At 35.6% G+C, this 16,683-nt stretch overlaps 1 protein-coding gene across 42 annotated transcripts in view; it reads right to left on the reverse strand.

Moving 5' to 3' along the window:
• TCF4 (transcription factor 4) overlaps positions 1 to 16,683 on the reverse strand; it is a 345,675-nt gene that overhangs the window by 56,306 nt on the left and 272,686 nt on the right. For all 42 annotated transcript variants that reach the window (XM_033087763.1, XM_033087749.1, XM_033087741.1 and 39 more), the window contains 2 exons: positions 4,705 to 4,810; positions 1,062 to 1,195 (listed from right to left, as the gene is read on the reverse strand). In XM_033087763.1, the coding sequence (XP_032943654.1) occupies positions 1,062 to 1,195; positions 4,705 to 4,810 (240 nt within the window). The remainder of the gene's footprint in view (positions 1 to 1,061; positions 1,196 to 4,704; positions 4,811 to 16,683) is intronic.

Here is a 16,683-nt window from a genome sequence, read left to right on the forward strand (position 1 = left end):
ATGAAAAGAAATTATATAAATACCACTAACTATAATGACTTGTCATATACCCTTTTACATGTGTAAGAGTAGAGGTCTATACATTTTTAAAGCTATATTATTGACAAGGGTCTCAGTCCCATCTTATCTGCATCCCAAATCTAACTCATGAGCTAGAAGTACTCTTTCCTCCATTTAATCATAGACTTAAGTTCCTAAGTGGATTCTGGGCTGTGGTTGTTTTCGAGGCTAGAAAAACATCGGATGAGTTACTTCCTTTAGGACAAAGAGTAAAACTAGGATGGATGAGCATAGGTGATGGGTAGAGTGGAAACTTTAGTAGTAGTAATAATAATAAGGGTAATAATAGTAACAATAATAATAATGAAAAAAAGGTAACATTCTACAGCCCGGAGGTTTTCAACTAGAGTGAGGCAAAACACAGCATCAGTGGGGGACTTGGGTGGGGGTGGTGGGTGGGGGACTGGAATCAAAGCTGAAATACAGAAAATTAGGAATCGGATCTATACAGAAACCCCACGGCTGCTGTTACTGACGGAAGAGCATAGAAAACATGAAGTCTTTCCTTCCAGCATGGCACAACAAGTCAAAGCTTTCCGAAGTGACGGAAGTCGATCAAAGGGACATGGAAATGCCCATGGGTGATGCATATCATCCACCTTCCAAGTCTACTCACTGTCACTCTGCCCCCTGCCGTATAGCCTTCGAACTACAGATAGCAAAACAGAATCAAACCTACTAAGGTACTGCCATAGCTGAATCCTATAACTCAAATACCTTGTGTATTTATGTACCAAAGGAAGCTGACATTGTGATAAATAAAGCACAGAACAAAACACAATAAACAGAAGCACAATGACAAAGAGAATCTGAAAATGCTTACAGAGATGATCTGATTCAGTTTTGTCTTTGATCACAAAAACAAGACAAAGGTAAGAATCATGGGTGTATACCCATTATGCCTTCATTGACAGAGTCCTTAAGTACATGCATAGAAAGACAGAGGACGGGATTGAATAGACGCGCTGTTTTCTCCCCATTCCCATGTAAATCTGCCTTACCAAACGTTCGTGTGGATGCAGGCTACAGTAGCTGCTAGACTGTGGAATATGAGAAGAATTGCCCAACATCCCTCCGTAGCCAGGCTGATTCATCCCACTGGAGGAGCTCCAAGGGTCACTGCTGTGATGGCCATCTGTCAAGGACAAAGAAAACCATGACTCTGCTGAGGCATTCAGCCTTGCCTGATAGAATAGGGTTTCTTCATATACTTGAAAATGACTGCCTGTGGTGCATTCATCTTTGTGTTGGTTAGTTGATTACATCAGAAAAGAGTCATCATTATTTTTTCCCCAATGGCTCTATATTGCCAAACAATTATAAATATTTAACATAGTAAAGTGTTCTTAGTAAAAATTCAACTGTAAAAGAACAACAGAACACAGTTCTACACAGAATTATGTCAAGTCAGCAGGGTAATTAATGCTAAAGGAAACACTTCTTGGAAGTCCTCGGAGTGCTTTTTCTATGAAAACTAACTAAAAGTCAAATTGTTCCTAAATTTTGGGTTGAACAGACTTGAGACATTACTGAGTTGGCAAGTCTGCAAGTTTAAAAAGCATATAGAGTAATAAGTGATAACAAAAAAGAACATCTCAGATTTAAAAGATTAGATTTCATTTTTTTAACATATAGAGTACATAGAATTAGAGGTGGAATTACGTTATGATATCTAGGGAAGAGGAATCGAAACTGTATTATTCTGAGTTTTTGTTTTCTTTTTTGATACAGCTATCTTAAGCCTTCAGTAGCAATTCAAAGAGTACACATATATAAGGTGGGTATTATGGCACAGTCAATTTTGAAAGCCTCTGGATTTTATACAATTATGACTTAAAAAAGAGGTTTAAAATTATATGTAAACTATATGAAGTTTCTTTTAATATCAAGTTAATCTTTTGTTAATACCATAATTAAAACATTCCTATAGATTCTTCTCATTCTCTGGGCTGACTGGTCTAGAAGTTACCTTTAGAGATTGCTACTGTTTGCTTTAGGTTTTTCAGATTAAGGGGGTAGAAATAGAGGGAAGGACCTATGTTATTGCTGGGTTCATTCAATTTTTCCTTCTTTCAATAGTTTAACAAAAATTGAGTGCCAGATATACACCAAGCTACCAGCTAGGTGTTAACTGTACAGCAAGTATGCTTCCTTGAAAATAAGATTATTTTACACATTTTATTCAAAAAGACCTTTTGAAAATTTAGGCAACAGGCAAGTTAAATCTGACACTATATTTCGCAAAGCTTTTTTCCTCTGAGATTTTAAACCCAGAAGTTAGAATTCAGAAAACTGGAAAGGTTTCAGGACAGGGATGAATAATCTATAGATTTGTTTTAAAGAACTACACAAGCAAAATCATGTCTATGATTTTGATCATTTTAAGAGTTGTAACTAGAAGATAGACATTAAAGTTAAAAATGAGAAGTTACAGAGTAGTAAGGTTAAAATATGCCCCTGAGTATCTCTGAACATCTTTCACCTAAACTGCACATTTCTTCAAGGCCTAACTTCTCTGGGCACCGCACAGCCCTCACTGAAGGAAGCTGATGTGAAATGGGATCACCGTGCACTGCTCCTGTGACCATAATGTGAAAACAGGGCTTTCAAAGAAAGTCATTACTCATCTACTTTGGATTTATGCCTGTGATTGAAGGTTTAGATGTCCCCTTAAATTCAAATATGGAGTTCAAGATCACTGACAGTTTAGGTAGATGACATTTATGACAAATAAATTGCGAATATATATCGCTGAACAAGAGTCATTTGAAACATTTTGACAACATGAGGCACTGTATGGAAGTACATTTAAGATTTGTTAACACGGAACACTCTACTCAATACAGACTTATCAAAATACATATTTTACATAAATTACGCTTTTCACAGCAAATTAATATTTATCACATCCCATGATCTTGGCATAATGTTGTTTTGAAAGAATAGAATTAGACGTGTGCAAATTAATTGTGCTCATCATAAATGTCAACTCGGAAACATTTTTTTTTTTTTTTTTTGCTTTTTGGGTATTCATATGCAGAAAAGCAAATTTGTTCCCCATACTTTGTGTGAACTGCTAAAGAGATCTACCTGACCACTTCTGCAGTGTGCACAAGTTAAGCAAGCCACCTTCCTGAAGGCAGACAGAAGAAATCCATCCTTCTCTCAATTTTCTCAATGAAAACCTGCTTTGAGTGATGATTCCTGAGTCAACAATCTCTATCAACACCGGTAGCACAGTTTTTCCAACTGGTTACTAAAGAGGGGTGCTGGTGCCCAAGTGGCTGCTACTTATCACTAGGATAAGCCTTTTCTCCTGGCACAGAACACACCCAAGTGATATACCCTGGTGTGTTCCTTTAAGGGTTACACCTAGGAAAGGTTATGAAGATAAAGAATCCCTGGGAACATGAGCTCCATTACATGTGGAACAAATTCTCTCTAATCCTGAGAGACCCATTCAATTCAATTTCATAGATTTTTCCATGGAATTTCACATGTGAACTAACAAGTAAAAGAGCTACTAACACTCTGAAGGGAAAGAAAATAAACCCCTTTTAAATCAGAATGATTTTAGTGTGTCCGTTGTAATCGAAGTGAGCCACCAGGCTGCTCCCCTGGTACCTGCTGCCCCAAGTGCGTGCCCCTTCTCCTGATGTGGCCCTTCCGGGAGTAGCTCAAAGGAAATCCCATGGCATTTTGCCAAGGGCACAAACAAGGTTTTCACACCCAGGTCAAATGAGTTCAGTTCTGCATACAGGAGTTCTTGGTCAATTCCATATCTACATTTCTGAGTTTTAACTTGGTGTCAAGATTATCACATATGGGCAAAAAGTGTCACAGGTGTATCAGGGACGGGGCCTTAGCTGCATCCTCCAAACTGTCTATTCTTACAAGCAGTTGCTGTCATTTCAACCATTTTGGTCTTTTCAAGCAGTAGAAAGGGACTGTGCTATCAGTGGAAGACTGTAAGCGCAGCAATCACACATCCAGGTGCATTTAATTAAATACACTGGACAGTTAGGGGAATAAATATACTTTACCATGAAGCTTTAATTTTCTACATTTGTCTGGGAAAAAAAACCTGGGTCTTTCACCCTACATCAGTTAGCATGTTGGGATAAAGCTTTTGCTATGCAATGAAATAATATTCCAGTTTTTAGATTGGTCACATCTATTGATAATAAGTGGTTGAAATTTTTATATAAAGTTAAATAGAAGGGCAAGTTGTTCCCAATTGGCTCAATTCAGGATGGTTAAAATACACACTGAGCCAAAACACTTCTAAACATATACACACATTCTTCTGGGCGAGTGACGATGCCGAAATGATCAGTTATGGAAGACCATCCCCCAAGAAGCGTCAGTTCTCAGTGAAGCAAACCAGTCTAATCTTAACTCATTATTGTTCAAGGGGCATTAATTAAAATAATAAAAAAAAACTCTTACTAAAGTTTTAGTTAATTGATTTATTTTTAATGAATGCAATTGCTAAGAAAAGAACATGACCTTCAATATTCTACACTTGCCTAGTATTCTATTTCTTGGGTATCAGTTCAACAGTCTTTTGCTCCACAGATGACAAGAAAAGACCACGGAAAACTCTGCCCAGTGGACTTCCCCTTAGGAGAGACTGAATCTTACCTTGCATGAAGAAGGAGCTAGGGAAAGTGCTGGCTGCTGGTTTCGAGGAAGGGTAGCCTGGCGAGTCCCTATTGTAGTCGGCAGTGCTTGCTGATGGAGCATAAACCTGAGGAAGGAGAGCCAATTTAGTATTGCTGGCTGCACTGACCAAGCATCTCAAAGTCCATTACTTTAAAAGAAGCAAGCACAAAATACTAAATTTCAGCCATGTCCATTCTAAATCTGATGAAAACCTACAAACACTGCTGCTCCTTTCAGAACACAGACAAACGAAAAACAAACAAAAATGTTCAGCATATATTTGTGTGAATGGGAAACCAGGTGTGATATTTTCCTCTCACAGGCAAGAATATTGCAAACTATGTCTACTTATAAATTCTTCTATAATATCGATAGGATTGTCCTGGGAATCTAAGCATCCTTAAAAACAACAACAAAAACAACAACACAAATGATCCACCACCATATGAAAGATAAAAACAGAAAGAGATGCATCAAGGTGCTACCTTTTATTCTACCTTTCCATTAATATTTTCATTTTCGAGAGACAGAGAAAACAAATGCAGTATCCAAACCACAAAAAGTGACAATATATCTTGGAATATGAAACTTCCATAGTGTCAGCTTTTTGCAAAGATGCATGAAAAGGGCCATTAAAAGCCCGGATCTACAAAGACCACCAACAAGCAGTGTGTATACAAGGGGTGGGGGTGCCTTCCTTTATAGTTCTTATTATATTTGTGAGTGCAATAAACTTAAAAAGTGTGCCAAAATCCTAATTTACTTACATTTGTTTACTAATACTCATGAGACTTGGGAAACCAGTTCTTTATAAAAATAACCTGTGTATTTTCATGTTTATGTTTCCTTTAAAGAACATAGCACACTGGAACAGCATCAATTCATAAGGTATAGTTTAACTTTAATTGGCTTTCCCCTTGCCTTTTCTGCTAAATATATGTTTTTTTAATCCCCATTTTCTTTTGCTCCAAAAGTTCCTCTCTCCAGATGGTCGGAGAGACTGAAACACTGTCATCCTCTTGATGAAAATGGATACCTTCCTGCCTCCATTTTGAAGCAGACAGCGGCTCACAAAATTGGCAGTGAGCCTACAATGATCTTCATAGGTCACAGTAAAAGAAAGAGAAATTCACCAATAAAAAGGCAACGGCAGGGTTACCAAAAAATAACTCTCCCCCTTTTTTACGGTGCACATCAAATAAACACCCTAAGAAAAATTATATAATTGCTCTCAGAACACCATGAATCACAAACTAAGCATTAATACAAGGTTTAGGATTTCACAAAGGATAGGTCCATAGAGACAGATGTTGGAAAATATGCATACACATACATACATCAAATAAATGCTACATATGCCCCACAGTGCCCTTGAAAATTGGGAGGTCCTGGAGATTGAACAAAATAAAAACAAACCAGAAAACCCCATGCATACTTTAGAAAAGAAGGATTTTTCCTAAGTCATGGAAGGCTATAAGCCCTGTATTTCATGGGCTATATTTCATTTTATTTTTAAATGTTCTTCATATTTTAAATGTATAAATAGCTATTGACTTCTTTTTCCAAAGGGCTTATAATAAGGGGAATTATTTTTCAAGTATCTTTAAGGGTCAAAGAATAAAACTTAAACCAGGAATCCCAAAACAAATCAGTACTCTAAGTTCTGTCAAGCAAAACCCAGTATTTTTCCAGAGAACTATACAACTAACAAACAGTTCGGGAAATATTGTTACATGTATTTAGAGAAAGTCTTAACAGTAGGCTAAAAAGATGAAAGAAAATATTACCTTCCAGGAGAATGGGGAAATTGAAAATTAGATCATCGCATTCTAATGACAGAATGAACATAATATGACTATAATATATCTAGAAGCTATTATTAGCCTGACAGCTATTTGGCCAGTCAGTATTAACATAAGCTAAGTATACTATATATTACCCCAAATTTCAGAAATCAATATATTTAGTATAAAACTGAAAATAAACTGATTCATATTATTAAATTATCTTAAAACTGAAATAAATTGTTTTAAGATAATATATAGCTTAATTTAAATTACACATTCTACTACATTATCTTTCAACATGTATACTATTATGTCAACACCAATTGATGACACCTAAAATGGTTTATTCCCCCCCCCCCCATTTGGTAGAATTATTTGATATTTCTTTTGACATATGTGTATAAGGACAAATCTTTGGTAATTTGACTATGAATTATGATCAAGCTCCTTTGAGAGTAAGTTCACTTACTCCAAATTCATAAATGCTGCCTGAACAAAAAAAAGAGTATATATGGGGTTAAAAGAGCTTTTAGGATATATTATACTATGCAGTTTCTGTTTTCTGGTGTTGTAGCCAAATGAAGACTCTTTAGATAAGATGAAAGTCTTTGTTAACAAGAAATGGACCATCATTTAACAGTTTTTTAAAAAAAGGCGAATTCTACATATTTTATAAGTTTTATGTTGTAATTTACAGATCAGGCATAATGTTATTCCCTTTCCATTCACAAACTTCAGTTTTGTCACCCCCAAAGATTTTTAAGGTAAGTGCTTTGTATATTTGTTTATATAAATAAACATCACATAGAACTATTATACTTTTTTAAGGTAGAAGAAATAAAGTTTATTTGGTACAACCTCCCACATTTTAAAGCAAATTCAATAATGGAATGGTCAAAGCAACTTCTCAAGATATGCAACTTGATCAAGATATACAACTATCAATTGTTCTTTATTTTCCACTATTTACTGGTTACTTTCTTTAAAAATGGAGGTGGAAGTATAAGATGATATTTATCAAAACAGAGTGATCATAATACTCATATTTCAGTTTATCCTTAATGTTTTCATCTCTAATAACCTGGATGACTAGTGAGCTGCTTCATTAATTTTACTTCAGTCAACTATTTTGCTAATTTCTTAATCAAAAGACTTCAGAGTATAGATTTCAATAAGGTATTCAACAGAGATGGTAAATTCAATAAGAAAATCTCACATCCATTTAATTTTAATAATTACTATTCCAGGTAAATAGAAAGATGACTTACATATTTGTTAAATAAAATAGCTTTTTATTTAACAAAACAATAACAAACATGCCAGGTATCTTCAAACAGTTGGAATTGTTTTTAATGATTAACACCAGAAAATCAGTCCAATGAAAAATTAAATAAAAATCTCAAACTCTACTTCAATGTACTTCAATGTACCAACGAAACATGAGAAAAGTCTAAAGGGAAACAAAAGTCTACACGAGTTTTTCTCTGATACGGTAGCTTAGATCAAGGTGACTTTTGGCATTCTGATTCCTCCCACAGGAGTAACTAAAGAAAAAAAGTGAGAAATTATTGTTGCAAAATTGGAAATGGGGAAACTTGGCAAAGCTCCTAGGCTACAGCATTTTTAATGAACTATCTGTTGAATAACAGCATCCTGGAAAACTAATAGCAAAGTATAGTTAATATTCAAAGTAAGCACCATTGTCTTTTTTTCTTACAATCCTGGATTTAAAACAAAATCATACATACAGAAATTCTGAGTTTAACAAAGCTCTTTAGATAACACTAAACCCTGAAAAGATAAAAGTAAAAATGTTTTCATTTTACATATTTAATATTTGTTGTAATTTTAGATATATTACTATGGTACATTAGCTGTTCCATCCATTGTTCCTGCTTATCCTTTCTGTAGTCATCAAAGAAACACCAATATGGTATGCTCTTTCAACTAGAACCTCAACCTATTAGAAAAGAAGAAAACCAAGCCAAATTAAAATCAATCAATCAATCAATCAATCAAGGGAGTAGAATGCATATCCTACTTTTCCCCTTTGATGTTTTATTTTTATCTGTCTTGGCATATCAGTTTCCTTTATGGAGATTTAAAAACTAATAATAATTACCATTTGCTTAGGGCCTATTGAGGAATAGCTTTTGTGCTAAGAGCTCCATATACATTATTTCTAATCTTCTTCATGCTCATACAAAATGGGTGTTTTTAATAGTATCATTACTATTCCACAGGGCTGAAGTATGGCAGAGAGGTCAAATGTATTGACCCAGACTGGACTGGATATGACTGCCAGTTCACCATTTAGCATTAGCTTGGCAAACTTGGGTCTGTTAATTTAACCAAATGGGAATGACAGTGCCTGCTACAATTCTTGTGCGAATTAAATGGTATAATATTTGTAAAGAAATTAGAATAATACCTGGCACATATTAAACATGTAAAAACCATCAGACAACAGTGTTAATGTTATGTTGCGATGGTTTTTATTACCTAGACAAATACGACTCTGGAAAGTTAAGCCATTTTTCCACGTTAAAAAGTTAACAAGTGGTAAAGGAAGCACTTGAACAGGTTATCAAAGTCTATATTCTTTCCATTAAAAAACAATTCCTTGCTCTTAAAGGCAAAAAATAAAAAGATATTGATAATTATTAATACAAGCGTACACTTTGGCCATAGTTTGTTAAAATATTCTTGTGGGGTCTCATAATTACCTTTTAAGAAAATAAAATGTGGTAAGTCATGTTCATAGTGAAACCATTATATGCTAATACTATTTGCTTTTTGATGTAGGAAACTAAACTCTGAGAGGATAAAGACAAGTGGCTGCAGATCACGTACCATGAGGTGTGTAATTGAGCAGGGTTGGGTGATAGCCACTAGGTTATACAGTAAGTAAACCTTTATCATCCCTTAACCTGACTGTCCCTTTGTGATGCTGCAAGTACCATCTGAATGTGTAATTGCAAAAAAGGGGTATCAGAAAAACGAAAACATGGTAATCGCGATCGAGACTTTCAGACTCTAAAGAGAGTTGCTGTGTGCTCCATGATGAGTAGAAAATGGCAAAGCAGAATTATGCCTCAGATGCCCAAGTGCCAGCTCTGCTCACTTAGTAGCTCAGACCCTGGGAGACTGCACAAATACTGTAAACTGTGATAGTCAAACACTCAAATGCCAAGAGTTTGTAGTGTGCCCCTGATGTTTACAGACCTAGGCATGTGCTGTGATGCTTCCCAGCATCTAATGTAGGTGATCGATCAGCTCACTACTCAGGCAGCTGGGTTGGCCCCTCAACTCTTACAGTATTGCTTGAAGGACATGGGTCACAATAAGAGAAGAGAATGGCTCAAGAGCAATGACATTTCTACATGCAGAAGAGTTCGAATGAACACTAATTGTTCTATGTGACCAAGTTAAAGGTACATTGCTAGCTTGTCCATAAAGTGAGGGGGAGGTGTACTTAGAAGAGACAGTCTCCAAATAATACAGAAATAGATTTGGCAGATAGTAGAAATTATCCAGCTCTGGAGGCAAACCAACTCTTTTCAAATTCAGCTCTCACAATTAGTTGTCAGAACATAACAAAGCAATTTCTCTCTCAGAGCCTCAGTTTCCTCATTGGTCAAATGGGGCTATTCTTGTTGTAAGGATTAGAGATAACACCTGTCAAGCATAATTCCTAATCTGTTGTAGGCACTCAATAAATAAGATTATTTATATATTGTTATAAATTCTACTTATTGTTTACAGCTATTTTTCACATGTCTAGAATGGTGCTGTCTAATATGGTCGCCATTAGTAATATGTGGTTATTTAAATTAAGCTTAATTAAAATTAAATAGTTCAATAATCAGCCCCTCAGTCACAGCAGACACACACTACTGGCTATCATAGACTCAAGTAACAGAGCTGAGTAAGTTAGAAGGTTTAAAGGCAGTGAATAATGCTCAAGGGCTATAATAGTAAGGCAATAAACAACCCGAGTGCAAAAAAAAAAAAGCAAAGTATTGAAATAAAACTTATTCACCTGATATAGTCTCAGTATGTATTATCAAATCAAGGAATATCTACTAATTGAAAGAGATAAATTCTACTTCATTTCCACGTGATGGCTAAAGGCCAATTTGCATTATTATCACATAAATAGAAAATCTGTTTAGAGATAACACATAAATGTCTGCAGTATACTGACAGATAGATGGATATTTAATTATAAATGGAAAAATTTCAGAGGTGTGAGCTGCTGAAAATGTGAAGCTTTTATTTCCATCTAGATCACTTGAAGTTTTTATAAGAATTAACCAAATAGTTCTAAGTGCCCTAAAATAACTCTCAGTAAGGAGAGTTTTTACTCCTCAAACTATCTTTATTGGGAGTCTAAAATTTTTTTTTCATAATTATCTAAACATGTGTAAAATGTACCATTCATGTATATGATATTCATATTTCATTTCTGCTAACAAGTAATGACCTGTCTTCACTCTACCATATTGCATTACAAAAATATATGAAAAAGAGTATGTATATGATCCCTTCTAAAACAAGTGTTTAAACATGTAATACATTTAGAACACAAGTCACTTTGAACATACATCCATACACCCCATCACGAATATCACATGTAATTTTTCTACCCTCCTAAATATCAGCTGAGTTTTGATGATCTGCTCATGAGTAAATTAAATCTGAAGCTAAATCCGATAAATGAATTACAGCCAAGAGTTTTATCCTCCTCAGCCACCAAATTTCCTTTTCCGTGTTAAGTAGTAGCAAAAGTGTAAGGATTTAAATTCCCTTCTAGGTTTGTATCTTTATCGATCAAATTGTATAACCAAAAGATAGCAAAAAGAACCCAGAGAAAGCATCAAGAAGGAGAAGCAGAGAAATACACAACAGATCAGGAGTTACGTAAACCCACAGGGATGGGCACCCTGCAGCCCATGCACTTTGCCAGCCCACCCAGTCTGCAGCAAACTCAGGATGATACAGTCCAAAAGGGAGCCGGACCCACATTTAAGTGTGCGTCTCCTGCACTCAAAATGCCCCAGGGGCTACGAAAAACCTGGCGTTCTTTATGGCCAGGCAACTCTACCTTCTTCTTTCTTTCCTTCAAATAAAAAGGCAAGGATGCTCTTCTTACATCATTTTTTTTTTATAGCTAGCTGCAGTATGTTTTTCAAATCTCTAAATCAAATTTCAAATTCCAAAAGGAGAAAAAAAAAAAACCGAATCCATGCAGCCTTTGACATGTATAGAAATTTACAAGGAAGAAAAAATCCTGCTTCAATTAAAAAAAAAAATCTATGAGTCACTAATAACTGTGTAACAATCTCATCATAATCTAAATCTCATAGTGTGCCATTATTTTAGAAGTATTTTCGATGTGTTATCATTTGCAAATACGAGGCAGAAAATTGCCTGGAGAGGTCTGATTAGGCTTACTCTGCTATGGTATCATAGATCCAGAACATTTGAGATTTTAAGTTGTTTTCACATATTGTCCTACAACCATCTCAGTGATGTATGCAGGAAGTTACCAATTAGAAACAAAGAAAAGCAGTAATTTATTATGGAATCATAGCTTAACACTCTCCAGAACTGGAAAAGGACCTAGTCCCAAAGCCTGCCAGCCCCAAGCTCTTGTCACAGTTGGCATGACAAAATGATGACAATGATAAAAATAACTAACAGTTTACTTATGATATGCTAGACATTATTCCAGTAAAATTGTGCATATAATCATTTTGTCTTTACACTAATCCTATTGTTTTACCTCAATTTTATAGATAAGGAATCTGAGTCATAGAAAGGTGAAGTAACTTGCTCAAAGTCATACAGCTAAGTTAAGTGGAAAACCTGGGATTCAGAATCATGTAGTCTATTTTCAGAGTCTGAGCTTTTAACCTCTATGCTATGTTATCTCTTGATAATCTCTCCAGGATGTTCATGGACTCCTACCAAAAAAACCCAGCTTTGCAGAATCCTGGGTCCCAGGTACTCCCGGACCATTTCGTAGGCAAGGGCCCGAGAATGCTGTTTTTCCCCAAGAGAACACCACAAGGTGATCTCCGTCACGGCAGCACTGTGTGCTGCTGCAAAGAGGACCATCCGTCTGTCTTCCAGATATGAGGCTGAGCAAAGCAGCAGCAAGCATTAACACTCTTGTGAATAGTACTAAAGGCAGAGAGAGGCTAAGTCAGCTGCTGAGAGCGACACTGGGGTTTCGTGGTGAACTAGTACGACACTAAACTGATACACAATACTATTACTTAGAGCGTTCATGTGAAGTGGGACTGTAACCCGTCTAATGTGTACTAGCCTCTGGCTCCATATACTCCTTTTTATTTTTACACCTGCATTTCTCTTGCTCTTGGCACTAACTGACCAGACAGTGTATGTTTGCTATTACTTTCAATGTGGTATGTCACAGGACTGTCCACTGCCAACAGTATGAGTACCTTGGCCCTAGCTGAGACTGCCTTAAACTGATTAAGTTACACCTGGCTAAAGAACTCTTGAAACACTTAATTGCATGAAATTTGGTCCAGGTGAAACCTGACTTCTTCCTGGTTACATTCCTTTTGTTACTTAATTCACATGAGAGTTGGCTGCATCACCAGGCTCAGGATTGGCACAGATAAAAGAATGTGGCTATTAAGCACATCGCAACTCTTTAATATGTTCCGGACACCTAACTAAGTTGTTTCCAAGCTTTTATTTATGGAATACTCATCAGAAATTAAAGAAAACTTAAGAAGAATGTGATTTATTATTTCTATTAATTATTATTTCTAGTTATCTTAAATCTTAAACAGATGTAACTAAATTATTTATATCTGCATTTACAGACAGACATCAAATTCGTGATTGTCAATTATTTCCAGTGGACCATTTCCCATCACAACAGTATTTTTGCTTCTTTGGCTACCAATTGTTTGCTTTTTTAGTTTTTTAAAGATGACGACTACTGTTTATTAGGAAGTGTTGGAACATCAAAATAGTGTTGGTTATATATCTGCCAATAAATAGCTCTGTGACCTCTGCAGCATGTCTTTCAGATGACAAATACTAAGTTGCTACAACAAAGAGACAAATTAATTTTAGGTTTATTACAGTGTTGATTATCGTTATTTCTTCTATACCATATTGAATGCTAAGAAGGCCTGCTGAAGAGAGTCAATTGCAGAAACAATACGGTTAAAAAAAGTATGATGAAAAAATGTGCAGGTGTGCTCTGTATATGTATATGCGTGTGTGTGTAGTACCTGGCACAGCAAGTAGTTACTAAGTGCACGCAAGAATGAATGAACACATCACACACAAGATATACGTCAAACTAAGAATAACATCATAACAGAGAAAGATAAACATTCATTGGTTCTGACAAAACAGATTTTAGTGCATTTCACTTCTCGTTATTTTAGGGCTGAGCTTTCTTTAGAAGGTGGAGGCAATTACCTATAATGGTCGATACTTAAGAGTTCTGAGAGTACTGTTCCCCATCCTTTTCCCTTTGAACCCAAGACCATAGGTTGATGCCTGAATTCTGGTGCTGACATCCTTCACTGGATGTTAACAGGAGTGTCATTTAAAAAGGGATCTAAGCATCAATAAGTTTGGGCACCATTGGGATAAACTAATTAATTTCACTGCTACAGGCCTTAATCAATGTACATTCCTATATGGGGCAAAAGCCTACATCCTGTAAAAAATTCCATGGCCACAAACCTGTTTTTCAACACATCTCCAATCATTCCCCATCTTGGGAAATGCTGTTATAGTCTGTTAGCAGTTACTACACACCGATGTAATGAGGTCTCAGATCTTTCCTCAAGCAACGTTTTTTAAGAATGAGAGGAAAATGGAGAAAGGATGAGGATGCAGTACAGAGAAGGTTTTACAAAAAAAGAAAGCAGCACCAAAAAAAAAAAAAATTCTGATTACTTGATAGTTTGACATTGTACAAGCCCAAATGTGCCATTCCCAGTCCTCCAATCATGAGTGTCTTCAGTACTGTTCGTATATAATCATCACAGATGACCAGAGAACCATTAATTCCTAAGTACACATTACTTCCCAGGAAGCAAGAGGGATTAAGAAGAAAGTTGTGTGAGACAAAAGGAGAAAGACACACTTTCAAGAGCAGAGACCCAAGCAAGAATGAAAAGATAATAAGACCAAGATTCTAACAGATAAAAAGACAGGAGGTATAGTCAAAGAAACAACTCACAAAAGCGCTATGTACTGCTCTAGTTACCCTCTTTGACCTTGAACCTAATTGTATAAAAGGAAATTTAGTGAAATTCTATGATTAATCATTATAAAAAGTTCATCTCTTCATACTATTTTAAATTAGAAAGACTTCCTGCATCCATTTTTACCTTATTTAATAATCACTTTGAGGTAGATTACCTATCCATGCAGTCAACCATCTCACCCATCTCATACATTAGGAAATAGAAGCTGAGAGAGATAAGTGCCTTCCCTTCCCAGTAATCACGTGACTATGTGGGCCGGAGTGGGCTGGAACCGAGGTCTTCTTACTCCACATCCCAGGTCAGAATTGTTAGCCCTTGATCAGAATATTCTTCCAAATCACCTACAGTCTAAGAAATTTGGAGATCAAATTTTCATATTAGTAAATGAGATCTCCTAATGCTAAGTAGAGCTATAGATGCTCTATGCTGCACTTTGAAGTATCAAACTTAACTCTGTGTGCTTCAAACAGATGCCTGCATCTTCTGCTTACCAGAATTGTTACGAACAGTGAGTTTCCAATCTGGTAAAGTTTTGAACAGAAATCACTGCTGTGGTACACTGTAAAATTATTACCCCATCCTCCGTTTCACAAAGCTGAAGAAAGTATGTTATCTTTCTTCTTTCAAAACATATGGCCCTAACTACTCTCAACTAAAAACAAAAGCATGAAATAAACCAAATGTATGCCTCTGTGGCACAGATTGAAATAAATACATAAAATAGTATGCAAATTGTCGACATCTATGTGCAATCAGTCACCTCTCTATCTAATATCCATTCAAATACGTGTCCTTCCCCCATGCCCAGGGCAAACTTTTAGGTAAAATCAGCATCAATATTTCACTGATTTAACTCAACAGCACCTAGGTGCTTGGGTACATTAAAAAAAAAAAAAAATTAGAAGGCCAGACTTTTCTTTAGGAGCTAGTTGAGAAATTTCAGATGTATGACAAGCAACTAGAAAACGTACGAAAGTGAGTCATATTTTGTATAAAATGTTTATTCAAAAGAAATGTGAAGGGAATTATCCCATTAGGGTAGGGTTATTGAAAGAAAACTTCTTAAAGGAGGTGAGGAATTAATAAAGGCCAATAATATTCTTGAACTAGGACTGGGCAATAGAAGAAATGTGGCCAACAATATATAGTTCATATCTTCAGGCACATTTAAAATATAATTAAATTGACTTCGTCTAATATTTAAATTTCAGACATTTTTTTCACTTGATCTCATTTTTCTTAATTTGAAAGATACACAGCTTTAAAAACCTGCTGATGGCTAAATCAAATATTTTTCTGGAATAACAAAGGTATAAATAAGTATATCCGCTAATTTCTTAAATAATAAAACTACAGTAAGAATGCCCCTTTGATTTTCTTTCCAAGAAAAGAAATCTTTGATAACTAAATTACTTGTTCAATAATTTTGAATCTTTAAAACAGAAATGTAAAATCCAGATGATTGCTTAACATTAAGAGAAGCTGTTTAAATTCTCAAAGTTTATGGAATTAATAAGAAAATGTTTTTACAAGAAGAAGAAAACAGCAGTTTTACATAATAAAAGGCTCAGAACTGATGGTCTTTTTTGTTCCTTGATAATTAGTATCTAGTGAGAACTTAAGAGAAACAAACAGGAAGGTTAAAAAAGAAGCAAGGGATGAGTTCCTTTTTTCTTTTTCTGATGGAGAAACATCCATTAAACATGTAGGTCTTAGCTTACATACTTAGGGCACAATAGGTCTTCCGTCTGGAACTTTTTAAACTCTAGATAGATTTGGAACTCCGTTTCTAATCTCTTGATAGATAGATGATGTGTGTATTGTGTGTGTGTGTGTGTGTGTGTGTGTGTGTGTGTGTGTGTATGATAAAAATTAAAGGTTTATAAAACTTAGCAGCA

The sequence above is a fragment of the Rhinolophus ferrumequinum genome, chromosome 19 (genome assembly GCF_004115265.2).
Source record: "Rhinolophus ferrumequinum isolate MPI-CBG mRhiFer1 chromosome 19, mRhiFer1_v1.p, whole genome shotgun sequence".
Lineage (NCBI taxonomy): Eukaryota > Metazoa > Chordata > Mammalia > Chiroptera > Rhinolophidae > Rhinolophus > Rhinolophus ferrumequinum.